Consider the following 27495-nt stretch of genomic DNA (forward strand, 5'->3'; position numbering starts at 1 on the left):
GCAGCAAAAGGCAAAAAAAAAAAAAGGCAAACAAAGTTCCAAAATAAGTAACAAAAACAGCTACAACAAAACACTAAGAGAGAAATCAATTGAATTGACAAACAATGCAGAAATCCCTATTCTGATCCAATTTGCAATGATGGCTGCACAGTTTTAAGTATCTGTTTTTTGTCCTCTACATGTGTTTACCGTCCTTTAAGGACTCTATGGCCATGCAGAACATAGAATCTGAGATATGGCATGGTGACATATTTTAAAATGGATCTACTTTTATAATCTACGAATGTAGTAGACTACAGGTTATCATAGTAATATTTGAAATTAGCCTATAAATGTATACTATACAGTGTGTTTGACATGCAGATGTTGCAACCTTGAACTGTAGGCTACACGTTTGTTGGAGCAGATAATTCTGACGGAGCAGTAGAGGGCAGCATGACATATAAGTCAAAAGACGTGTGTTAAGTATAATGTTCAGGTAACACGGATTGTCAAGTGTAGGCCTATACTGAAAATAAACGTGGGGAAAAGGACAGTAACATACTATGACACGATTACAACAATAACATATGTTAAAGCTCCAAACATGAAGCACAAAATATCAAACATAATTGTATTTTTTTAAATTATTATTATTATCTCATCAACGTTCTGTAAGGTCCTCAGGGCTGGAGGTGGGGCAGGTGAGCGAGGTGCAGCCCCCTCTTCTTACCACTGCCCCTCCTCCTCTTCCTTCCCCCAGCTCCCCTGGCCGGAGCCGAACCCTCACTCACCTCGAAACTGTCCCTCCAACATTTCATCCCCGCGGTCTCTGCTTCACCCTCCAAACTCAGGGACCGCCCCTCATGCCCGGACTATTCCATCAAGCCAAGCCCGAAACCTCATCGTGACCCCGGCGAGAAGAGCTGAAAACATGCCTACATCAGGAACAGATTTACAGCGCTAATTTGAAAAGGTAGGTGTGTTTCCTGGGCTGTTGTAGTGATGGTTAGCAGAACCCCCCCCCCCCCCCCCCCCCCCCCCCCCCCCATGCATACAGTCTGACTTTTTATCAACTGAAAGTATTGATCGGTGTCTCGGTTTTCATTGTGAAGCGTTAATCTCATATTTCTCACCTCGACTGTGTGCAATACAATAAAGCTGTTCAGTTCTTACAGTACATTTATACATTTCTTGGTTTCAGGTTTTTTTTAAGTTATTGAAGCCTGAAATTAGTCAATACAATTTCGGTCAAAGTGAAACCAGTCATGCCATTGCGCAGCTGTCATTGTACCTTCCCCAGTGAATGTCTAAAATGTTTTTGATTAACACATTAAAATTGTTCAACCTGCTTTTAGATAAATCACATTTTCCTGTTTTCACCTTTTTTTGTTTAAGTTGTTTTCCCAGTGTTTCCTTATGAAAGTAGCTGCCCTTTAACAATCTTCAGTATTTATTTATAGACCCGAGAAGAGAGGTATCATGAACTTGAGTCTAATAATTAAAATGTAATGCAGAGCAAAATTACTTTAAAGTTAATACAATATACTTTCCTCCTCAATAAATATACAGTACGGCTCCTAAACAAGTTACATGGAGATTTAACTTTGTTAAGAGTTATTCTTGTCCTTTATTGTTTTCCGCTTGCTAAATGACCAGAGCAAACTTGGAGTGCCTTCAGACATAGCAGCATGCAGATACCACACTAAACTAAATTAGGATCTATTGTTGCAAAAAAAAAAAAAAAAAAAGATTAATCCCCTCTGATTGAATTACGTCCACCATAAAAACATAACCTTCCCCCTGAGCAGAACAAGCAAGTTTTAACTTTGTTAAGTGTTGGTCTCGTTCGCTGTGTTCCAGTTTGGCTACCTTGTCATTCTGCAGTTACTGTAGTGCTTTACAGGCCATGGTTTGATTCTTACAGAACGTTGTGCAAATGAATAATAGTATTTATTGAAGAGAAAATCATCCTTGCCCCACTTTATATATTTGTGAAGAGATGAACTACTCTGCCTTGTAAAGTGACAGACACAGGGATGACATGATTAAACACAAGTATTCCAACAATGACAATTTATACATGTTCGACACAGTTAACCCTAACCTGCCGGGGAATCTAGAACGTCTCTAAATGTAGCTACACCACATGAAATAATCGACACACCTCAGATCAGGATCAAGACATGATGACATCACTTATATTTTAGTTTTTAATTTAGCAGACATAAACAAACCTGCAAGTACCTTTAGGCCAAAGACAACATTTGTTTTATTACTGGAAGACAGACTGTACAGTATACCATAAGCAAAGCCAAACACAGCAGATACTGGGTTAAATCATTAAGAACAAAAAATGAAAGTTGCCTTACTGCCATCCCTTTACCCTTCCAGTAAGTCTGCTTTGTTTTTTGTTTTGTTTTTCTCTCAAGTAGTGAACAATCTTCAAAGCAGGGAAAGTACAAAATGCCCTGACTGTTTCAGAGTTTCTCTTACACAAATGATTGTACAGCACTGTAAAATTACAGGAACTCAATACAGTACATGTATCTTAGCAAATGTGATGTTAAGAAAGGTGCACAGATATTCAGTGTATTCTTTCATCCATGGGCTGCAAGCTTTGTTTCATAAAGCTGCTGCAGGTTATACTTGTCACCCGCCACAGATGGAGAGTGAGAGGGAGGGGGGGAAGTGACAACTGAAAGACTGAGGAAAAGAGAGGTGAGAGAACATGGGAAACAACCCTCATGCTCTGTCTGTAGTCTCTTTTGGACGGATAAAGGTTTTGCACGCAGAGCAGAAAGTAGAGTAAATGGCATGCCATAAAAGAGAAGAGTGTATGTCAGGACGAGACAGCGCTGGTAACTATAGCTGAAAGCTGATCGGCCAAACTCAAATGGAGAGCTGCTCTTTCTCAGGAGTATTGATCGGGGGCTCACTGCCCTGAGCCTCTGTCTGCCATGCTGTTTGTCCTTTCTAGTATGCAAGACAAAAATGTATAATGTCTCGCCTCTGCAACTTCATCTCTTATCTATTACAGGCTCTCTGCACTGTTACTTAGCCGAGACAGAACACAGAGTGGGAAGGCAGTGAGGTGTGTGATATTAACAGGTCAGCACAAATGGAAAGAGGAGACAAGAGCATAGTGGAAAGAGATTAGAGGATAAAAAAAATACATTTTCCCATTTGTTGTGGGAGGACTGACAGTGGATCTGCTTGAGACACCGGTCCCCAAAGACACATTGTGCCACAGAGAGTGCTCTGCTAAATGTCATTTCCTCATTATGGCTGGAACAAACCAAAGAGGGTCCTGTTGTGTAGCAGATTTAGCACGTGATTGATTTTAACTTGCTCTCTTTGAGCCAAATATATAGATAGAAATATAGATCACCATTAAATCAGGAAGACACTTAAAAGAAAAGAAAAGGCCATTTTCTCTGTGGCACTTTGTACAAGAGGATAATACTGTATGTATGTTAGTATGTTCTTTACTTCACCTGTCTTTAATAACCACTTCTAGCTTCCTCTCTCCTGTGTCCCTTTTTCAACCCAAAGGTTCCTATTATTTTCCTCTCCAGACAATCTCATGGGCCAAAGCAGCAAGAGGACACCAGCAGAGTGGAGATGTTCAGAAAGAGGCCTCCTCCAGGTCAGTGTCTGATACTAAACTCACTCAGAGTAAACAAGTAACACAATAAAATACTTCCAAGTTGTCATTGGCTATAAGATCTCAGTTATACTGAAATAAGTCAAGTGAATTAATTCTTGCAAAATCAAATCAAAAATGTTACAGTATAGATAAGGTTAAAATGTACTATTAAGGATGTTATTTACAGAAAAGCAAGGACTTGGAGAGTAAGTGGTGTTAGGCAGTAGAACAAGGGTGAACCGGCCCTCTAGACAAACTGGAGAATGACTGAAAAATCGGCCACCAAGCCTGCAATATCGTTTAAAGTTTAAAATACAGTGAGTTAAATCACATGGCAGAAACTATTACAGGTAAATGCATATTGTTAATTAAAGGTTGAAAACCAAAATGACCCAGATGAGAAAGAGAGAAGCAGACAGGTAGACTGAAAACAAAAATCACTCAAGAGAAGCTTTTGTTGTTGTGTATGATGATGTCACCTTGACTTTACCACTGCATGTGCACGTCCTGATAGCACCTGCGTCGAAAAACTAAAAAAGTGCCTACTTAATGATGGTAGAATTAAATTCATAGTAGAATTTGTTTTAATGCGTGCAACATTGCTTCCCCCTGGATGCCGTCAATGAGTTTTTATAACAATAATATTAATAATAATAGGCTACTGTGTTCTTGTACTGTAAATGTCAACCCTGTTTTACACGCATCAGAATGCATGAAGAAACTTGGAAGACAAGAATATGTTGAATAAGGGTAAACTTGAAAACCTATCAGTAAGGTTGCCTTGCACACAGAAAACAAGCTTTAGTTTTAGAATAGCAGGTGATCTACAACTTTTGTCTGAACTAGTAGTGTTAAAGTAGTGTGTTTGTATATACTGTAGGCTATTCTATGCTTTCTTAATTGCTTAAAAAAACTTTTTCTCTGTTGGGGTGTGTGTTAAGGCATTGATTTGTTGTTTTTTCCGCACTAAGCGATGTAAATCCAAACAAGAATTCCAGACACTCAGTAGTCTAAACATGATAAATTATTTGTACAGCCAATTAGAGTAGCCTAATTAATTTAACCTTGATGTTCACCTAGGAAAAAGGCTATAGGCTAAACTAGGCATTGCCTATTGAATGTGTTCATACCTGTCATGGTGCTAATCTCTAGCAGTGCATGTTGTCGGCCTTATGTTGTTAAACTGTATGATGATAACAGAATGCATCAGAAAACGTATGTGTATGTGGTTAAGTGTGCGGTCTATAGTGTACCGGCACGAGGCTGCCGAGCAGCACGTGCTGAGGCACCTGCCTAGACCTGCCCACTGCAGTGTGCACCTTCTCCTTTTACATGCGCAGGATACTGGGCAGCTGCACGGGGAAGTCTGACTTTAAAAGCGCTTTTTAGATCCAAAATGGCGCCACAGTTTCCTCGCCCACCCTGTCGCTCAACTGTGGAATCCCTGCAGAGGTAGTTGCCATGACAACCACCATCAACCATAAGGTCTGTTTGTGGTGACGTAATGCCTGGAGTGGACAGTGTTTATGATGACGATGAGACCGTTGTTGACGCTGCAGACATTGCACGTGCACTTCAGTTGGTTGTTTAGTGATGCATAATGAAACACATTAACACAATAACTAGATAATAAGTCTGATCTTTAACTTAGAAGTAGACCTATTTGGAATCTGAACCAGCACGATTACGTCTCTATCGACAGACTTACAGTGCAGTTGTTGACTGGCCTTATGATAAAGAATGACCTCAGTGTTTCTGCAGCAAAAGAGAGAGAAAAGGAGGGGGCACCGAATGTGTGGGAGTGCGCATGTGTCTGCTTTTTGGAAGGGGAGAAAAGCAGCAACATAGCAGCAGGAATGGGACAGGCGAGCTCACTCTAACTTCAGTATGAAGTTGAGACCACAGCATCATTGACGCGGAAATGCGGCGATCATCTGTCATTGAAAACAGCGAACATTTACCCAGAACTGAGACGATGATTGTTTAAAAGTCAAGATGACAGTACCGAAAGACATCCCGGAGAAATGGTTTTCACTCTTTCTCCTCCTGCAAAGCAAGAAAAAGAAAGGACTGGTTGCCAAAGCGAAAAAGAACCGGACAGGTACGAGTCTGTGTGATCAGTGATGGGGTATAATCGGTCATCAGGAGGTTGTGTGACCATCAGCATCTCAGTTTTTATTTCGGAAAAAAACAAACAAACAAAAAAAACACGTTTTTTCATCCCCATCCAGAGTTGAAAGTTTCATTCCTTACCCTGCATCACCATTTCATACAGTCTTACGTCCTGCTATAACTATGCCATTGTATACATGTAGGTACACCTCATCAGTACGACTTAATTGGCTATTGTTGTTCTGCATCTTTTTTTCTGCTAATCCTTTAATCATTGTTTCTGTTTATTTGTCACCATGATCCAACATCTGTTAAAAAGCATTTTATTGCATAACGAGAACATATCCATAGCCTAATTGTTATTCTCCATACTTCATCTATCTATTATATTATATGTCCTAACATAAGGATATTATAATATTACTAATGTGACCTAAAATCATTGGCTGAATCTGTGTCTAAAACTGGATAAGATTAGTTTGTCTGACTCAGAATTTTGATTTCGTGTAAACAAGCAGAATGTCCTTGTCACTGCAGTTTGAGACACTGATCAATCTCGCAGGCGCCAGCCTCCACTGCCTCATCTGTATCCTTATTCCTTAACTATCACCAATCACTATGCATGCAGTGCACACCTTCATTTGACCTCCAGCCTGCCAGTCTGTTTCTGTGTCACACAGACATTTTTAAACAAATTAGATCATTTAGTGAGATTGGCGCAAGTGCATGACGACTATCCCATCTTCATTTAATTAAGTCCGCTGCAGTAAGGGATTATGACTTTGCTGTTGTCATATCAGGAATAAAAGCAGTTCCCATAACTCAGTCTTTTTATTCTCTATGGTCATTATTGTTATGACTTCAGTCTGTGTTCACTGTGTTTATAGAGTGCGTCACTTTTGAAGACACAAGGGGAGCACTGGCACGTGCACTCATGTCAATTTGGGGAGGTGGGGGTTAGAGGGGATGTTAAGACTGATTGGATGAAAGACAGTTCTTTAGTAGTCTTTCTTTTTTCGTATCATACGAAGTGTTTATATATAATATAAACACTATATATATATATATATATATATATATATATATATATATCCAAAACATCCCTACGATACAAGGGTTATTAACAACAAGTCCTTTGAGCTGAAACATATTTCATGTCTCAGTTGTTTGTGTGATCCTTAAATTTGCAGCAAAGTAAGCTCACACCTGAAAGTCTTTCAGTCTTGAAGCTTATATAGATTTATGCAGTCTTGCTGTGCAGCATCTAGTCTGCGTCAGGGCTTCTAATGCCCTTGAAGCTGTCAGATACATTAAACACTTAATGGGCAGTTTGTTAAAGATGCTCATGCATTCAGGATGTTCAGCGTGCACAGAGGCAGCAGGGACAGACACAACCTGCTCCTGACACCAGATGCTTGGAAGCCTCAGCGTCTTTGCGCTTAGCTGGCACAAGCATCTCTTCACGGAGGGTTTGCAGCCTTGGCACGGACTGTCAGACGGATAGCGCTGCTCTAGGAAGCAAAATAACGACCTTCAGGTAGATTGGAGAAGCGCCAGTGGGAAAAAGAATGAGGGGGGACAAGACTGCAAGAGTTTTAACAGGATGGAGGATGACGTGTACTGACATAATCTGATATTGTTTGAGCAAGCAGAGATCAGAAGAGAGAAGCTATCAAATGAAATTAAAGCAGAGATTGATTCTTGATGCACATGATGCAAATGATGCACATCTGTAATCTCTAAATCTGACGACTATAACATGCCCTAATTTTAGTCCCCTAAAGAAAGGAAATACCCTATTGTCTTCTCTTTGCATGCAAAAGGAATAATTTGTCTTGGGAATACATTCATGTGCAGATTTTTCCTCGGCATACATTAATTTTTGTTTGTTTGGAAAGCATGATTTAGAGCAACTGTTGCGAGGCAGTAGAGTCTATCAACCAGAAGGTTGAGGGTTCGATCCCCAGCAAGACTCATAACGCCAAGTTGTTCCTGTTGTTGCCTGTGAATGTGCATGAATGGGATTAGTTGATATGAAGGAACTCTTTACATAGCATCCTCTGCTCAGTAAAAGTGCTTTTAGTAGTCAGAAGATGAGAAAAGCGCTATACGAGTTCCAGAGTATGCACTAAGACTTTTAACATGTAGGGACTTTTAATCACAAATAGTTTACTCTGTTTACAATGCATTGACAGATGTCACAGTTAAAAACTGTAAACCTGTAAAAAAGTTTTATTTTATTTTTTTACCGAAATCCAACTGGTTATGTCAAAAGTTGAGCAATTTTCTGAGGTAAAAGACTTAAAATTTGTGGGTCAATAGACACTCAGATTACCCAAATAAGTGTTCAAAACCCCTGTCAAAGTGGATTTGTCTGGATACATCTCCTTTACAAACAATGTTTTTGTCAGTTTTATACATTTTGACTGATAGCTGTTACATGGGTTGGAGTAATACAGCAGGACAAATTGAATTCCTTTTAGTCATATACATTAGGAGCTATCTGTTTTATGTTTGTGCTGAAATATGACCCACATGTTCAGGCAGTCCTGCCTGTTTACTTGATCAGTAAAACATTTCTCGACAGAAGATTTATTGTGCACTATATGTAGCATATGCTGCATCTGTTAGCAACTTACAATGGACAGCAAAGGCAGAGATTGTAAACGCAATATATTATCTAAATACTAAATTCTCTTTGACATCAGCCATGCTCATCTGTAAGTCATCTGGAGCTCATCTCATTACTTGACAACAAAGCAGAGCTCTTGTGAGATCTCTTAAAGGACACTGTGATCATTTGGTAGAGCTGAACACAGCAGAGTTAAACGCATACTCTAAGTTGTCAGCTGAACAAGTTAAGAAGAGGCTTCACAGCAGTGCAGAAACACAGGAAACCACAGACCTTTGTTTATGTGCGTGCGTGTGATAATTATGGCAATGGCCTCTGCTGTTTGATGTCCGATCTTGTGGCGCCTCATTGCTTCATAGTCATCGTTCAAAAGTATGCAAGGGCCTTAAATGGTGTCAGAGCTGCACAGAGCAGCTCTCTGCAGAAAAGATGCTTTGGACCTGAATTTTATGTCCGTGGGTGTGTGCGTGCATGTGAACTGTACAGCAAAACAGGCCAGTCATTTCATTTAAAGAGCCATCTCATCAATATTAGAGGAGACAGGAGAAGGAGGAGGGGAACTCCCAATCTACTTTGCATCAGCATAAACAGAAACTTAAAAACAGCGAGAGGATAAAGAGCAGGGTCAGAAGAAACTTGGTAAAAAAAAAAAAAAAAAAGAGTTTCCTGTTATTCTCTGTGATTTGTAAGTCTTCTGTGTGAAGTGTAAAGCTTTATCTGTGTCGCAGATGCGTCCATCTTGTGTTCACTTGATTCATACAAACACTCACTCAAGGACACATGTGAAAACAGAATTCAATTCAAAAAACTTTATTTGTCCCTGGCGGGCAATTTGAGAAGTTAGCACACTCAGTGTCCTTTCAAGTTTTATAATCAGTACATCAATGCGGATAAAGGCTTTGTGCTAAAGCACGTCCAGTGTTGATTTGTGCACTGCTCTTTTCTAAAAACAAATAACTACCCTTATTCACGTCATATTTAGCTATCTGTGTGCTTTCTGTATCTTTGTTGTGACATTGTTACCAAATGATACATTTTATCTATTCTGTTATTCTGCAGAGGAGGAGCGAAGAGTCAGAGCCAACGACAGAGAGTACAACGACAAATTTCAATATGCAGTAAGCATTCTGTATATGTTCACATGGACTTCATCAAAAATGAAAGAAAACATCTTTTAGATATTGTGAGTTGGTATAGTTTTACATTTCTTCCCTTCTCCCTTATCCAGAGTAACTGCATCATGACATCCAAGTACAACATTATCACCTTTCTGCCCGTCAACTTGTTTGAGCAGTTCCAGGAAGTAGCCAACACCTACTTTCTTTTCCTGCTCATACTGCAGGTAAGTAATGGATTCAAATATGGAACGATCGATGTTGGAGACAGGAAGTCTGTGTGCCTTAGTGTTTGTTTGTGAAACAAGAAAAAGAGCCGTTTTACATCTCTAATCAACCAAGCTGTAGTAATTGTATGATTTCACATTTGTGTCTTTATTGTGCTCATTGGTCTTCAAGTGTCAGATGTAGCCGTCTTATCTAATCTTAAAATATTTTTCTTGTTGTTTCTTTCTAGTTAATACCTCAGATCTCCTCCCTCTCCTGGTTCACTACCATTGTGCCTTTAGCTCTGGTGCTGAGCATCACCGCAGTAAAGGATGCCACAGACGACTATGTGAGTTTTTTTTTTTTTTTACGCAATCACACACCCCATGCAGTGCTCTTCAAAATAACAAGTGGTCTTTTTTCGTATGGTTGGCTTGACTCACCTTGCAAAGTTCAGAGTGATCTTTGTCTCTTGCAGTTTCGCCATAAGAGCGACAACCAAGTGAACAACCGCCAGTCTCAGGTCCTCATCCGTGGCTCGTGAGTCTTTTTTGTCTTTTGATCGCAACGATGGGGCAGAAGCTTACTAAACCAAGTGGTCTATTTCTAACATTGAACCTCAATTTTTGTTGTCAGTTTCCCTTACAAGATTCCTTAAATCTACACTTCTTCCGCCCTTGTTTCTCTTGACCTTTATCTGTCAGGCTACAGAACGAAAAGTGGATGAATGTTCGTGTGGGTGATATCATAAAACTGGAAAACAACCAGTTTGTTGCAGTAAGTGTTTGTCTATATTAAGATCTCTATGTACAAACATGCACAACCACACAATTAGACACACACATGCACACATAAAGAAGTACACAGTTCTGGTTCAGCCTGTAACTTCAGATTTTCAACCATCATTGCGACTGAATGTTAAATGCTAATTGGATATCAGTTCTTATTAGGAAACACTTCCTCCGTTGATTACTGCACCACTCTGCTTCGTATATCCCCATCATGTAGGCCTTACTGATTCTGCTCCTGTGGCACTTTTGCCATGCAGTGAATTCTTTGTTACATCTGCTTTTGTATCTATTTTCAGGCTGACCTTCTCCTCTTGTCCAGCTCTGAACCTCACGGGCTCTGTTACATCGAAACAGCAGAGCTTGACGGGTCAGAAAACACACCGCACCTCGCCATCAACTCAGAGTACCTCCTCATCTGCAGAAGCAACAGGATACATGGTCTAAACTGCTGTGTGTTTTATTATCTTGCAGAGAGACCAATATGAAGGTGCGGCAATCTGTCTCAGTGACATCTGAACTCGGAGACCAGAACAACCTGGCTTCCTTCAATGGTGAGACTTGCAAAAACGGTTCTACCCTTGATTCCTTGTTTGGCTGTTTATTTCTCAAGAACATCAAGACAACTCTCTCAACCTTCACGCCTTTGCATATGAACTCAGTCTACACAGCCAACATTCCCACACACAAACACGCATTTCTGCCCTCTCCTGTCGGCATTGAATGACAACCTTTTATCACCCGCCTACTCGTACACCCAAAGAAAGACCTCTGTGTCAGCATAGTACACCCACACACATACAGTACACGCACGAACACACACACACCTCACCTGCTCTGAAATATGCTTCACTGCAGCAAATCAGCTCACACTTTGTCATATATCAACTTACAAAAGGTGTGTGTTTCAGCCTTTGGGTTTGTATTAAAGTGTTCAATAACGGCATGATGTCAAAGGGATGATTCATTATACTCTATGTCAAAATCAAGGACATAAAATCCAATACTGTAACTGCTGTTGAACGCATCCTCTGATGTAAGTCCAATTAATATTTCTATATACTTGTCATTGTGTGGGTTTGCGTGTGGATGTGTGTTTAAAGGTGAAGTAGTGTGTGAGCCCCCCAACAACAAGCTGGATCGATTCTGTGGGACTCTGTACTTAAGGGACAAGAAATACGCTCTGACCAACCAGAACATGCTGCTTCGAGGATGTGTGCTCCGCAACACAGAGGCCTGCTACGGCCTGGTCATCTTTGCAGGTCTGAGAGTCTGCATGCAGTTTATGTTTTAGAGTGTATTTGAGATGTGACTCTTATTGTATATTCTTTTTTTTGTTTGTTTGTTTGTTTTAGGCCCTGATACCAAGCTCATGCAGAACAGCGGCCGCACCAAGTTTAAGCGCACTAGTATTGATCGTCTGATGAACACTCTGGTCCTCTGGGTAGGAAACCCCAACCATCTCACTTTCATGCCTTTTACAGTCACTGTTTCAGGACATGATCTCAGCCCCTTCATTCTCATATATCCATTTAATAACATATTCCTTCCCAATTTGGCCTCAACTGACCAAAGATCCAAGTGTCTGATATTTTGACTTAACATACAGTTTTTTCTGTCTGTGATGAATCTTAATCTGTATGTTTGTGACAGATCTTTGGATTCCTGGTGTGTATGGGTGTGATCCTTGCTGTTGGGAATGCCGTGTGGGAGAGGGAGGTGGGCACTCTCTTTCAGAGCTACCTTCCCTGGGATCCTCCAGTGGACAACTTCCTGTTTTCGGCCTTCCTCTCTTTCTGGTCCTACGTCATCATTCTGAACACTGTGGTGCCCATCTCTCTGTATGTCAGGTGAGCACATGTGGGAGACTAACAGATGGGCACACGCACACAAAAAAAATCATGAATAAAAACTGATGAACTGATGTGTGCGGCCCTCAGGTCCTCAGGTAGCGGTTCGACAGACAGAGGCCATAGTCATATGGACTTGCTGCACAAATAAAAGAACCCTTCCAGAGGACCTAAGTCATAATATAGGAGTCAATCAAAGACCATTAAGAGCTTTTCAAATCAAAGAATCTTCAAATCGGTTCTTAAACATACAGGTTGCCAATGCAGAGATTTTAAAAGCAATGTCATATATTCTCTCTCCCTGGTCTTTGTCAGCATATTGAATAGTTTCTCGAAATATTCTATGCTCTACTCCTGCTAATTTCTGACAAACACATGGGTGGATGACTAATAGCTCTGTGTGTAACACAATGTTAACCTGAAGTACTATCTGATGAGAACCGTCTATCTTTTGTAAAGAGAACATTGATCAGCACTAACCTAGATGGGTTTAACTCCACTCTTGTTTAACCATGTCCCTGTTTCACCTGTCTGTGTGTCAGCGTGGAGGTGATCAGGCTGGGTCACAGCTACTTCATCAACTGGGACCAGCAGATGTTCTGCTCGCAGTGCAACACAGCAGCTGAGGCCAGGACCACCACTCTGAACGAGGAGCTTGGTCAGGTGGGCATCCACGCTTCAAATACAAACATTTATTTACGTGTGTTGCTTTTCTAAGACTTCTGACGATCAGCCAAATTATCTTCAAATTCCTTCACTGATACATTTCTAGTATGTTAATGCCTGAAAACGAAGTACGTAAAATGCACCTGCATTTAAATGATGCATATATAAATATATGCTCCTGAAAGACAAAAGTCAAATATCATTTTTCTCTTATTATGTAGGGATATTGACTGTTTCTTCTTGTTTAAAGAACAATGTCTTTGTACTTTAATCTACATAATTATAGTTTCACATTCATCACAACATCTGCGTCATTTTAGATTTAGTTTACATTTTTCAATTGTTTCTTAGGTTGAATACATCTTTAGTGATAAGACTGGTACTCTCACTCAGAACATTATGAGCTTCAATAAGTGCTCCATCAACGGACAGACTTACGGTAAATGCACACACACCTTAACACTTCTCCACACAAAATGTTTTCTTGATTTCCACTGGCAAAATTGTGTATATGTATTTGTTTTTGTTACACATAGTAAATGTAATTTTTAAATAAGGTTGCACAATTTAATAAACTGCACTGAGATAACCCAATGAATATGATCCAGCACGACACCATAATTTAATAAGTATACGTTTACACATCTGTTTGTGTTAGGTGAAGGGACAGACCCCCTGGGACCTCAACCAAAGGTAAGTGATATTTTTTTAGTTATTTGGGAAAATCCCATTTACTTGTGCTTCAACATGAAATAAAGTACTCTTAGTTAATGGCGCCCCTGACTCTGTCTGTAGAGATTGGACTTTACTCCTTTCAACCCCCTGGCGGACCCTGATTTCTGTTTCTATGATGACACCCTGCTGGAATCAGTGAAAGTGGGAGACTGGCACACTCACGAGTTTTTCCGCCTGCTCTCTCTCTGTCACACCGTCATGAGCGAGGAGAAGAGTGAGGGTAAGAACAAGGAGGGGAGAGGGCAATCTTGGAGAGTAAAAATCAGACAACATTGACACACCATGTGTCCTTTATTGTTGTTGGTTATTTGAATTTAAAAAATAAATGACATTTTATTTGTATCTCATCACTCAGGAGAGCTGGTCTATAAGGCTCAGTCTCCTGATGAGGGCGCTCTGGTAACAGCAGCTCGAAACTTTGGCTTTGTGTTTCGCTCCCGAACGCCTGGGACAATAACCACCACAGAACTGGGACGACCTGTAACCTACACACTGCTCGCCATTCTGGACTTCAACAACATTCGCAAGAGGATGTCTGTTATAGGTGTGCAGGGATTATTATTTTTACTTTAACAAGACTGATAAGTGATTTTTTTTTTGGTCATCATGTTAAATCAGGAGAAAATTGGTCACAAACTGGAAATAAATAAGGAAACTTTATTCAGCATTGGCTGCAGTGATGAACAGCATCCCTGTAATCACAAATACTGTTGTAAAACATGACCCATACTACAACAAACTGACAGGAATAAATGATCATTTATGTATTGCACTAAATTACTCTGTGATGTTTCACTGTGTGTTCCTGTGAAGGCTCCTCTTGTAAGGTGTTGGAAATCGTCCCAGAAATTCATGCTCATAAAACACTGCAGCTCAAGCAAAGACTCTGGGTCTAGAGTGCAAGAGTGCAACAGAGCAGCCAGACTAAGAGGCACCAAGCTCACATTGATACAGCCTGTGTGATCCACTGTGTTTAGAGATGATATATGTTCGAGCTGAGAAAGAGGATCCCTGTGAAGATATTGGAAGAGTTGTATGGACCCATTTCAGTATTTTGTTGTCATGACACTCTGTTGTGTGTTTTCAGTGCGTAACGGAGAGGGCAGGATCCGTCTCTACTGTAAAGGAGCTGACACAGTGCTGCTGGAGAGACTCAACCCCTGTAACCAGGAGCTGATGAACATCACCTCAGACCATCTCAATGTGAGTCAACAAACACAACCACTAACTCCTGAATGGATGGATGAAGCTGTGCTGCCATCTAGTGTCTCCATACGTACATGAAACAGTAGTGTAATGTACTGATAAGCCCTAACTCAGCATGTACTCGTTCCTAGTCAGATCATGTTAACTAATCTCTTTGACATAGGGCAGACACTAACATTTATCCACTCAATCTCATGTCTGACACAATGGCTTCTCCTCATGTGTATCCGAATGTTAGTATCTACACATCTTCATGTCAGTACATGACATTTAGTTTTAAGTAAATAAGTGTGTTTTGCTACAGGAATATGCAGTGGATGGATTGCGGACCCTGGCTCTAGCATACAGAGATCTGTCAGAGGACGACTGGGAGATGTGGTCAGAGAGCTACCGCTGTGCTGAAAAGGCCACCAACTGCAGAGAGGACAGACTGGCAGCCATTTATGAAGAGATAGAACAAGACATGATGGTCAGTGACAGTGTGCAGCTGTATGTTTGTGTTGTTTGCTTTGTGTGAACGAGGTGTGCTTTCATTGACAGTCTTATTTTCATTATCTTTGTTCTACATTTGAAGACGTGTTTGACTCATTTCATTGTAATTGAATATAATGCATATTCAATCCATTTTATTCTATTTAACTGAATCAAATGAAGATATTTTAAACCAAGTAGTATGGCCCAACTGATATGAGATTTTTCGGACTGATACCGATATCAATATTAGGATGTGCCTAATATTAGGTAATACCTCTTTTTTAATCTATGTTCTATTTGTAGAGATCGATAGATATAGAAATATGGTCACTGAACTGGAAAGTAAGTGCATGCGCGTGTACATGTCTCACCAGTTGATGATAATGCTTGTTGTAATCAACATAGCACACTCTGCTGGTGACAGTCAGGAAGAGAACAAAAAGTGTAATGCAGTGAAACCAAAATAAATATATGATATTTTACTGACATTTTAAAGACACTAACACTTTATCTAAATGTCATAGATTTTATTACGCTCACTTTAAAGCCATTTCAAATACATTCATTTATTGGTCAACTTTTCTTTTACTTTCGAAGACAGAAGGTACCAATCAGATAGATTTTTTTGCTGTCTGCTTGACATGTGAGTCAGTTATAAAAGTCATACATAAGGTCAGACGGTGCAAAAGATTCCACCTTTGTTTTTCTGGAAGCCTTTAAGCCTTTGTTCAAGTTATTCGTTTAATGTATTGTTTAATGTCATATTTTTAAATGGTGCAGACACTAATTGGAAAGGGAGGGGGGCTCCGCCAAACAACAAAATCAGGTCTTCATTGTGCTGAATGTTAGTTGACGGTTTATGTAGTAAGGGATTGGTGGTTAGACATTAGACATTGTAAACACATTGTCTTTGAATTCTTGCAGATTTTTAATTGTGTGTGTGTGTGTGTGTGTGTGTGCATGTATTTCTGTTTCTTTCTCTCTCTTTGTGTGTCAAGCTCCTGGGTGCAACAGCAATAGAAGACAAGCTGCAGGAGGGCGTCCCAGAGACCATTGCTGTGCTCTCTCTGGCTAATATTAAGATCTGGGTTCTCACTGGAGACAAGCAGGGTGAGACACACAGTTACAAAACTCTATTTGTACACAGCTGTTTGTACATTATAGTGTATATACAATTTACTGCCAACAACACCAGGCAGATGGAAAGTTTTCAATGTCCAATGTTTATTTTACATGATTTCCACAGTGGATCTTCTTAGTTAAACCATTGATTAGCTGAAAAGAGTCAAATATAGTAGTTATGTTATTTTAGAGCCTGTAATACATATGAAATCTGCATTTCCAATAAGTTCATCTAAAATGCTTAGCTCCACTCCAGTTTTCCAGTAACCCTCCCTCTTTCCTCTCATAGAGACTGCTGTCAACATTGGTTACTCCTGCAAGATGCTGACAGATGATATGACAGAGGTTTTTGTTATCAGCGGACACACAGTCCAGAGCGTACGGCAGGAGCTCAGGTCAGTCCATCTTCCTCTCCAGCTGGCAGGTATCTCCATCTAATGGAGCAGTGGCTCAGTCTTTAGGGATGTGGTTTGGGAACCAGGAACTGAAGAGTTGCTGGTTCAAGTCCTAGTGAAAACAAATGTATGGAAATTAGTCCGCTTGCTTTACTTTTTGAGTACTGCAGTACTGCCTTTGAGCAAGACACCCTGTGTGCAGCCCCCACTCTGATATCTCTTCATTAGAAGAAGAAGATATACTTTATTAATCTGGCATGTTAATGGAGCAACATGCACTAATGGAGAGATGTCAGAGTACGCTGTACTCAGAAGTGTCTAAATGCAGGTCCCTTTAAATGTCAAGTCTCCTCCAAAACTGTCCCTTTAAAACTGTATTTCGCTGACTCTTCAACTTTATAATTGCTTTAGAGAAGTACAGAATTTACCATCTCAGGCGTAAACCAGCATGTCAAACCTTCAGTTGAGTTTTAACAAATTTGACATTCTGCATAATCTTTCTTACATCCTTGTACATGTCTCATCAAGTCTTTCAAGATTGCATAATACACTTTCTGCAACTTGTGCTAATTGCAAAAGAGTGTATTGCTGAGTGGGTTTTTTTCCATGACAGCAAAGGCTTTCTCAAACTGATCTTGGTGAGCTCATAGTGTTACAAAAAAGGACACACCAAAAACATACTGAAGATATTTCAAAATGGCTGAAGCATTTGTTCGATTTATTTTTATGTGTAGCTTATTATTCCTGAATTGATAGGACAGTCGATAGAGTTGGAAACAGGAATGAGAGAGCAGGATTGACATGTGAGAAAGGAGCTGCAGGTCGGAGTCGAACCAGGACCGCACGCTTAGAGGATGACAACCACTACAAAAAATTATAAGTAAAGAAGACATCAAGATAAAAGTGTCCTCATAGTAGCAAAGTTTTATCCTTCAACTGCCAGAAGCTAAAAGCCATTTTTTTTAACCATTTATATCTTTTAATGATTATTGGGGAAACTTGAGGTTAGACAAATATTAAAATATCTGTAAAACATTAGAGTCTGAGCACAATTCACTTTCCTTCCTTAATGTTCTAAGATTTTTTTTTTCTTTCAGTTTAAGCTACCCATGCTTTTCTTTTGTTTGATTTGTTTTCTCAGTTGTGTCCTTTTTTCCGTCTATGTGATTACCCATTGTCTCTCCCCTTTACATCTTTCTAGTCTGTGTTTTGATTCTGTCTTTGTCCAGTAGAAAAGCCCAGCTGATGTTGTGGGGGTTTTTTTGTCTTTCTCTGAAGGAGGGCCAGGGAACGGATGATCCAGCTGTCGAGAACCAGAGAAGGAGGGAAAGAGGAGGGGATGGAGGGATGGGGAGAGAGTTGTTTAACAGGTAACGGCTTCAAAGAAGGACAAGAAGGAGATGGTAGAGGAAGAGAAGAAGGAGTTAAACAGATGCAGTGCCCTACTACTCCTGCTCCTGCTTCTCCACCTCCCTCAGACCTCATGGACAACATCTCTGGAGAGTTTGCCATTGTGATCAACGGCCACAGCCTGGTATAAATAACACACACACTAGACATATATAAAACTTGTAGCTGTCAAGAAATAAACTGCCAACTGTCAGGAAATAGTGAGCTGCCAGGTGTGTTAAATGCATCAACAAAACAAACTCATTTTCTCAAAGTATGTTACTTCAACATTGCTACCCTAATCTCTTTCCATTGAGTCTTATTGATTCTTTCTCCTGTTCTCTGATAGGCCCATGCTCTAGAAGCTGACATGGAGACAGAGTTTGTTTTGACGGCGTGCGCGTGCAAAGCAGTAATCTGCTGCAGGGTCACACCGCTGCAAAAAGCTCAAGTGGTGGAGCTCATCAAGAAACACAAGAAGGCCGTCACCCTGGCCATCGGAGATGGAGCTAACGATGTTAGCATGATAAAAAGTGAGTTGTGCAGGCAGTGAACACATGGCAGATAGGAGAAGGAGGAGGAAGTGTAACTGGATCATGGCTAAGTAGGACAGGATAACAGTGATTTTAGTCATGCTGGTTCTCTGTCCACCTACCACAAATACATTCTCAGCAGGAGCGTAGTGGTGAAAGTTGTTATTATATGCAGTACATGGTGTTATTGGTTGTGACGAAAGCTGTGTGGAAATGTGTGTTGCAGTTGTAGATGTCATAATTTATTAGGGAACTGGTTTCCTCTATTTGACGTGTACTCCACTGGCCACTCAGTTAACCTCATGTTGTGCAGAGACATGTTGTTCAAACCACAAAAGCTATTTTTTTCTTCTGGTGAAAGTCCCAAAGTTTAAGAACAAATCAACTACAACTAGCTGTACAAGGTCATCTAAAATGTTTCAAAGCTTCATACTGGAGGAGGAAAACAACAGCCAGGACTTCTTTTGTCATTTCAAACATAAAAGTTGTTAAAAAAAAATAAATGGGGAAATACGCCAACATGCTTACTTACCAAGGACTATAAGAAGATAGATTAATATCTGTATGGAAAACAACTACTATTAAACTAGCTTAAGTTTAGCCTTCGACTTGTAACATAAGTAAACATATGAACAATCTGTTTAAAGGTACTGGTTACCATTTTAGACAGTTTCTTTAGGAGGATATGGCACCAGTCCTTAAAAATGAGTTTAAAATGCTTTCTCCATGGGACAAAGACAATTTCACGAGTCAGATTCCATTACTGACTTTTTTGTTTCTATTCTTTAAACCTCTTCCAGGTGCTCATATAGGAGTTGGGATCTCAGGTCAGGAGGGGATCCAGGCTGTGCTGGCCAGTGACTACTCCTTCTCACAGTTTCGTTTCCTACAGCGTCTCTTGCTGGTACATGGACGCTGGTCCTACCTGCGTATGTGCCGTTTTCTCTGCTACTTCTTCTACAAGAACTTTGCCTTCACCATGGTGCACTTCTGGTTTGGCTTCTTCTGTGGCTTTTCTGCACAGGTCAGACAGTAGAGGACATTTTTGCATTACCAGTCAGGAGTTGGTAAAAAGTGTAATCATGATTTTCACATTGTCTTTGTTTTTTATGTCTATGTTGTGTCTTTTAGACAGTGTATGATCAATACTTCATCACCCTCTACAACATTGTGTACACCTCCCTCCCTGTGCTGGCCATGGGGATCTTTGACCAGGTCTGTTTAGTTTATGAGCTCATATTTAATACTTTAATGTCTCAATGCATTTGATTAACTATGAATTTTGCAAAGAATTATGTTATCCAGGATCATTTTAAAAAATCTGATGATGGCTTAGCGTTTCATCTGCATCAATATTATACAGAGAAAGAAAGTTCAGAGATATTCTCTGAGTAGGTTTTTTTTTTTTTGTAAATGTGTATCTTTGTAAATTATGGGTTTTTTCTTGACTGTTGACCCACCGAGATGACTCTAAGGACAAATGGTTATTTCTTTGGTTAAGACCAAAATATAATTACCGGTATATGTTTTTATTAGAGTAGCTGCAGCTCCTCACTTTCCTTCTTGCTGCAGGATGTTCCTGACCAGAGGAGTCTGGAGTATCCAAAGCTGTATGAGCCTGGGCAGCTTAACCTCCTCTTCAACAAGAAAGAGTTCTTCATATGCATTGCCCAGGGCATCTACACTTCAGTGGTTCTGTTTTTTGTTCCCTGTGCTGTTCTGTCTGATGCCACTCAGAGTACTGGAGTGCCCCTAGCTGACTACCAGACCTTTGCAGTTACTACGGCAACAGCTCTGGTCATTGTTGTCAGTGTACAGGTGAGTGACGCCCGAATTGTGTTTGCTATGCTCGCAGCTATGATCTTTTATAATTCTACGTTAATCACGTATTAACTGTGCACCTTTGCTGATTTTTGTTTTTGTGTCTGTGTGTGATTATGAAGATCGCTCTCGACACAGGCTTCTGGACGGTTATTAACCACGTGTTTGTGTGGGGCTCTCTGGGCTGCTACTTTGCCATCATGATCGCTCTGCACAGTCAGACCCTCTTCAGGATCTTTCCCAACCAGTTCCACTTTGTAGGTCGGTTGCCTGCCCTATCTGTGTTTGTTTTGTCACACGCACACACGCGCACACACGCTATACTACTGTTGCAATTTCGTAGCTGACATTTCAGGGTGGAAGAAAAATCTAAAAGATACCTATTTTGTAGCATGTGCTACAAAATTAGACAACATATAACTTTATTGAAGGAAATGAATGTTTTTTTGGAGATTACTGCAAAATCGAACAATTACATAAGAGTAAAAACAATTGAAAATATCAACTTTAAAACAGGAAAAGACTGACAGAAGTGTCCAAAAGAATACAAAAGAAAAGTTACATTACTTTACCACCATTAAAGTAGGCATATTAAAATACATTAAGGATATTCATGTTTAGTACCCATGAAATTACAAGTGTTACTACAGGATTATTACAGGACTGCTCTTTAGTAATTAAATGTTGGTCAATTGGTCATAGATAGATAGATAGATAGATAGATAGATAGATAGATAGATAGATAGATAGATAGATAGATAGATAGATAGATAGATAGATAGATAGATAGATAGATAGATAGATAGATAGATAGATAGATAGATAGATAGATAGATAGATAGATAGATAGATACTTTATTGATCCCGAGGGAAATTCAGGGCATCCAGTAGCAGTATACAGACAGGCAGAGGACACAAGCCACAAGACATTGGTTACAGTACAAAACATCGGTTACAATACAATACACACCCGCTGTCCCCCCTCCCTTCTCTATACAATAATCCCCCAAACAAGATTTAGCAGCCCCTATGTGACTGAGAGTTAAGGCATTAGCATAAGATTTAAAACTTATGTAGCATGGTGTACCTAACCTGTGAGGAGAGAGAAGCATGTGCGCTGTTTGCATGAGAGAAGCATGTGTGCTGTGTGTGCTGGGTGTATGTACAGAGGTCTTTGAGCTTATGCCCGAGGTGTGAGTACAGTCGTTAAACATAAACATGTTTAGACACAAGTTTGTGAGTCAGGAAACTGATTAGCTTCAATCATGTTTTTTTATCGTCATCCCCAGCTTTCAAGATGTGTAAAGTCTGTGTTCCCTGAAATACTACAGATTTCTCAAACACTTCTGCTCATGTTTTTGTGTGTGTCATGTATGTTTGTGTTCACAGGTAGCGCCCAGAGCACGTTATTGCAACCAGTCGTGTGGTTAACTATTGCACTGGCAACAGCAATATGCATAGTTCCAGTTTTGGCATTCCGCTTTCTCAAGGTGGACCTCAAACCTCAGCTCTCAGACACGGTGAGAAAACTCACACAAACACAATGTTTGTTAGACATATGTGTCCATCTCCTTCATTGCAACATGTGTCACTATCACGGAGGTGGAAAAACAGGGAACTAGACCCAATTGCAGAAAAACAAAAGCACTCCCAACAACAACTGACACTGGGAGAGTGACTAACACCAGTTCAAACATTACATTTGACAATGACAGAGGGGGGAGAAACACAGAGGTAATGAAACATGGGTGAGACTAGTTACACAGGTTTAGATAAATAGGGCAATTAGACAGGAGGGAAACACTGGCAGCAATGAGTACAAGATCAGAAACACTGAGGACATCTACAAAATAAATCATGAACACTGAAGACACAGAACTCAAGAATGTAAGAAGACACAAGAACATGAAATGGCAAAATAAAACTGGAAACACTGAATGAAGAAACACGTAACGGAAGTAACACTTAACACCAAACTTGGAATCGTTAACATACAGGGAAAACAAGCAACACAATGGAAAACTAGAACTAAAACAATATAAAGAAATCTAAACTCTGAAATACAACTAAACAAGATCAAACCATGAGCGTCAGTGTTGTTTCTTCTCAACACAATACAAAAACTCAGGTCTTAGCTAGTTAGTGTATTTGTAAAAAAATATGTAATCTCATTTATTTTAAGACACATTCACATGACAAGTCAGGATAAACATCTTATTTAAAGATGGAACATCTGTGCTGTGCATGTCAGACGGCAAGTCCCAGCAAATGATTAACTGCATGCATACAGACTGTTCGTTTCAGTGTGTGAAGGTGGGCTCATGCTTAATGTAACTGGTTTGAAGCCCTACAAATGCACTGCAAATATTGACTTAATGAGTGTTCCCAAATAACCAACGTTGCTTTTAGTCAATGTGGCATGCTTAGTGAGTGACCATAGTCGTCAGCGTGTCGTCAGACACTAGCTGCATCCAACAAAAGCTACAGTCAGAGTGATGTGAGAGAGTCCTTTTTTTAAAATTTGTTCACAGCTCCTCTTCAGTTATTTGTTATCTTGGTTCAAGTTTGAGCAAAACAGAAAATGAAATTATTTAGCTACATTTAAGCGTCCCCATAGAGGACAGCTCCTTTGCTAAGCTCAACACAAAAACAGTAACGCTGTAAAGCAGTAGGTGCTTTACTGCTCCTGAAGTTGCAATAACCTCCTTAAGACTGGACCCAAATATATCAACCTCCAAAAGTGTATGATCCTGTGCTTAAATGAGAGGACAATTGCGCTGCACTTTTCCTGCATCGTTTTGTTTTTGTCTACAGAATCAAGAAAACAATATTTGCTCAGTTCCTTATAAAGCCCCCTTAAATATCAACGTGTAACTGAATATTTCTCATTCTCCCTATTCACCTTCCAGGTACGCTACACTCAGCTGGTGCGACAGAAGAAGAGAAAGCCTGTGGGTGGTGGCGTGGGAGGTACTTGGCGTGGGGTGGGTAGCGTGTCAGAGGGTCGTCTGGGCATTCGTAGAGGTTCCAGGAGGTCAGGTTATGCTTTTGCCCACCAGGAAGGATTTGGAGAGCTGATCACCTCAGGGAAGAACATGAGGCTCTCGTCTTTAGCCATAGCTACCTTTGCCTCCAGACACAGCTCTAACTGGATCGACACGCTACGCAGGAAGAAACACACTCCACCAAGCGCCTCTGGTGAGTGTAGCCCAGCTCCTAGTAGTATCTCGGGATCGGTTCCGCCACTCTCAAACTCCTCCTCTGTGCTGGGAGGCTCACAAGACACAACCATGGAGGAGGAAAAAGGACCAGCACCAGGCCAAAACACACAGACTGTTCTCCGTTCATCCACACAAACCACAACAGCTTTAGCATCTGACACAGAAGCAGCTGCAGATCAGGACTCCGGTTCTGGTGTCCTTACCCCAACAGCAGTAAGGTGCCATGGTGGTGACTCAGTTGGAGGCTGGACAATTACTCTAGGGACTGTGCAGGTGAGCTTTTACTGCTTTTAATACATACATGCATTTATACTATTAACACGTATGAAATATATAAACTAACAGTCACACTTACAGTTGAGTATTCCTCTCTCCAACAGGAAGCTCTGTTTAGTTGGAAGGCTTGTGCCACTACATCCAACAGTCCACGTCCTGCCTCTGATTCCAAGGAAAGCAGCCAGATTGTGTGAAATACTCAATATAAATGCAAGAATGACTTGTTCACTGTTGTCGATTCCAATAGGATGCGTCATGTGCTCACCTGAAGCAAGACTAAGAGCTTACAGACTGTTAAATCGAAATCTACTGTCACTGTGCTCTTTTCTCTCTTCCAAACTGAAACGTCTATAATCAATCATTTAAAATCCAATTCATCAAAAAGAAGCCATACATGGATCTTAGGCTTGGATTTAATGGTGACGTATGTGTTTGAAAAAAAAAAAAAAAAAACCATGATAAGGGTTGTCATTAATATGATTTGCAATGCAGAACTGAGGAAAAGAAGCAAGTTAAAGAAATGTCTCATTTATGATCTAAACGATTGTTTCAACCTGTCATTTCAAGTTGTGCCTCCTCTGTCAAAATGAATGGATGAACAGGCAGAATGACTTTTAACCAGTGAAGAGCAGGCAGCTTTCTCTGTTAACATTTTTTTTAATCCACAAGCTTCTATTTTATAGTTCTCAGTGAGAACGTTATTTAAAGTTAGAAAACACTGCAAGACTGTAGCAAGACTTTGTCCCCTTTCTCTTATTGATTTGTTTTCTTACTTGTTATACCTCAACTTCAGCAGTTTTCTTTTCTAATTTGCATCATATTGATGTGATTTATATTGACCTAATTGAATTGCACCTTCTTGTAAGCTCTAAGTGCTTTCTTTTCTTTTTGGTCTGACCAAGAGCCAGATGTGACTTGTCACACCATCATAGAATTAAAAACAGAATTATAAGACAAACTGGCACTTGGATAGACCTGAGCGAAAAGCAATGAAACTCTGTGAAAAAAAAAAAGAGGAGCAATGGACTTATAAAAGAGGTTTGTCAAACTCTGTCTGTACATGGACTTTTGTGTGCTTATTCATACTTTACACACACCAGACATTCAGTAAAGTACTTCACATTTTATATTTGTCCATGTATAAAGGTTGAATATGTTTGAGGATAATTATGCCTTTCTTATTAATGATGCATCACCCAAGAACTGCATCTTTTCTGTGCAGAAACTTGGGTAAGCTCTTAATCAGAAAATACTTCACCAATGTCAAAGGTCAAAAGAGACGCATTCATTATAATGTGTTCTGATGAATACACTGAGGAACAAGCTAGAATGAGGTAGGCCTTCTGCAAAAAATTAAAATAGAACCTTGCTTGAATTATTTACAATTAAAGTACAGAAACTATATGCTAGTCATTTTTGGGCAGCAAACAACTTTTTTTAACTCAACTTTTTTTTGTGGAAATGAGTTATTGTAAGTTTTGTCTGAGGGATAATATGCAACCATTAACAATTTCACTGTAAAACAGTAAAAAAAACAATATGCACAGATGATTCCCCTTGGAGGATGTTAAGGGCCATGGCAACAGGCTTCATTACAGCAGTGTACTCAGCCAAAAATCCCATTTCAGCTGGATTGAGCCTATAAAAGAAGTAAAGAGGAAAATTAGCTATTTCTTGTACATATATTTATTGCACATTATCCATGTTAAATAAACAAAAAATACAAAATAAAAATAAGTTAATAAACTATTTCATCCAGAACAACAACAATTATCATACAGCCATGTAAAGAAAACTAAATCTTATTGCAATATATTAAACTTAAGACAGGTGGATTCACCCACCTTAATCAGCAATGCTGACATCTGTTCCATTACTCTTTAACAAACAATGTGAGTTCAGCCAACTTACATCTTTATCTTGAATGCTGTGCATACATTGTGGATTGCTTTTTCTCCTTGCTCCTTCTGAATGCGCACAACCCTTTCTACAGCAAGGAACAAGGAGCTCCAACGGGTGTGATTGGGTCGCAGGAACTGCAATTTGCATTCATGTAAAGAAAACTAAATCTTATTGCAATATATTAATGGATGTTTCAAATGCTGTGGTTGACCTGCTGGTTTTATTCGACACTGCATTTTGCAAAAGCAGACCAAGACAGCCTCTTGTATGTTTCACTGCCAGCTCCTGCAGCAGTAGTGTCAACTGTTGATATGAGATTGAGGAGATGGCACGCACACTTTTGGTGCTTGGGACGTTGGTACTCCAGGCCTGTGTCGTCATCCAAAACAGCAGACACATTTTGAAACTCCACTTTCATCTTCTGACACATCATCAAGAATGGAGTCTCTCTCCTCCTGTCCATCAGCGACTTCGTCCTCTCTCCTACACATCATATATTCGAAAGGCCTTCAGGAAATTTGAGCCACTGTCTGTTGTCGTCCTGGTCACTTTCTACCTGATGTGGTATTCAGAATGGACTTCTTCTTATGCTGCAGCAAGGACATCAAACATGTGCGAGCTGATGACACGTCTACAAGCCAATGCAGTGGAGTGCCTCTCGAGAGAGTTTTGATCTATCCAGTGGCACCTAAGTTAATACGTTGTCTGGCAAGCCGGCAGTCTGTTGTGGTAGCAACATGGTTCACAGTGCTCAACTTTTTGATGATTAGGTTCTTCATGTTCTTTGCAGCTTCATGTATTCTACAGCATAACGTTTTTCTTGTCATTACTGTACAAAGAGGGTGCACGCTTTTGAATTGTCTTGAATGATGGTGTCTCAACCACAGAAAATTGTTGGTTGGCCTCACATACAATACTTAACATAAGCTTATCAAGCGTTGCTTGTGTTACCTGCCATGGAGGGACAGCGAAGGATCCTCACATTCTTTTTAGGAGGATTTTCTCGTTCTGTGGGGCTCTATTAAGTCTCTGTACCCCGTCAGTTTGTTGGGCTGAACCCTATGATGTAAACACATAACGTCACTACCCATACACAATGTAGCATGTTTCCTATGCTTCTATCTATATTTATATGCACTTATCCATGTGCATCAACATTACCAACCTGTATAAACAGAAGAAAAGAAGGAGATATGACAAGGTGCTTCTTTTCTGTTCAGCCATTCGGATGAATGAGGAAGAAGCGACAAACCCGAAATAAAGACAGTCCGTGTATGGGAGAAGCCCAGCACCACACTGGCTCCTGCTGGCAACATTAAATGTTGCGTTGTCTGACTATTCTAACAAATTGTATTAGAGATGAAACTTTCAGGTATTATTAATTCCAAAATAAAAACAGACACATTAAATACAATTTTTACAT

The 27495-nt window shown here is 40.1% G+C and overlaps 2 protein-coding genes across 4 annotated transcripts in view; one reads left to right on the top strand and one right to left on the bottom strand.

The window, feature by feature from the left end:
- The window catches only part of pip5k1ab (phosphatidylinositol-4-phosphate 5-kinase, type I, alpha, b), a 182460-nt gene that overhangs the window by 98764 nt on the left and 56201 nt on the right, over positions 1 to 27495 (bottom strand). The gene's annotated exons all lie outside the window — the stretch shown is intronic.
- Positions 762 to 24900, top strand: atp8b2 (ATPase phospholipid transporting 8B2). 3 transcript variants are annotated; one of them, XM_079343687.1, is made up of 30 exons: positions 762 to 955; positions 3535 to 3628; positions 9432 to 9490; positions 9601 to 9714; positions 9945 to 10043; positions 10173 to 10234; positions 10399 to 10471; positions 10782 to 10852; positions 10957 to 11036; positions 11586 to 11744; positions 11838 to 11926; positions 12136 to 12332; positions 12875 to 12995; positions 13350 to 13437; positions 13657 to 13691; positions 13794 to 13953; positions 14089 to 14277; positions 14821 to 14936; positions 15244 to 15408; positions 16412 to 16523; positions 16825 to 16930; positions 18209 to 18464; positions 18669 to 18852; positions 19653 to 19876; positions 19984 to 20067; positions 20425 to 20670; positions 20796 to 20934; positions 22063 to 22193; positions 23583 to 24167; positions 24275 to 24900. In XM_079343687.1, exons 2-30 carry the CDS (start codon positions 3604 to 3606, stop codon positions 24362 to 24364), a joined length of 4059 nt encoding a protein of 1352 aa, XP_079199813.1. In that variant the 5' UTR covers positions 762 to 955; positions 3535 to 3603; the 3' UTR covers positions 24365 to 24900. The 3 variants fall into 3 exon arrangements, with proteins under 3 accessions (XP_079199813.1, XP_079199814.1, XP_079199812.1); XM_079343688.1 differs by lacking the exons at positions 762 to 955; positions 3535 to 3628 and adding an exon at positions 5050 to 5113; XM_079343686.1 differs by lacking the exons at positions 762 to 955; positions 3535 to 3628 and adding an exon at positions 5142 to 5729.

This window comes from Symphodus melops (assembly GCF_947650265.1).
Source record: "Symphodus melops genome assembly, chromosome: 5".
NCBI lineage: Eukaryota > Metazoa > Chordata > Actinopteri > Labriformes > Labridae > Symphodus > Symphodus melops.

Excerpts from the sequence above, each read along its gene's own strand:
- atp8b2 (XM_079343686.1), top strand. The coding sequence starts at position 5,624 with ATGACAGTACCGAAAGACATCCCGGAGAAATGGTTTTCACTCTTTCTC. Across the intron at positions 20,935-22,062 it reads CAACCAGTTCCACTTTGTAG|GTAGCGCCCAGAGCACGTTA; the intron begins GTCGGTTGCCTG and ends TTGTGTTCACAG. Across the intron at positions 22,194-23,582 it reads AACCTCAGCTCTCAGACACG|GTACGCTACACTCAGCTGGT; the intron begins GTGAGAAAACTC and ends TTCACCTTCCAG.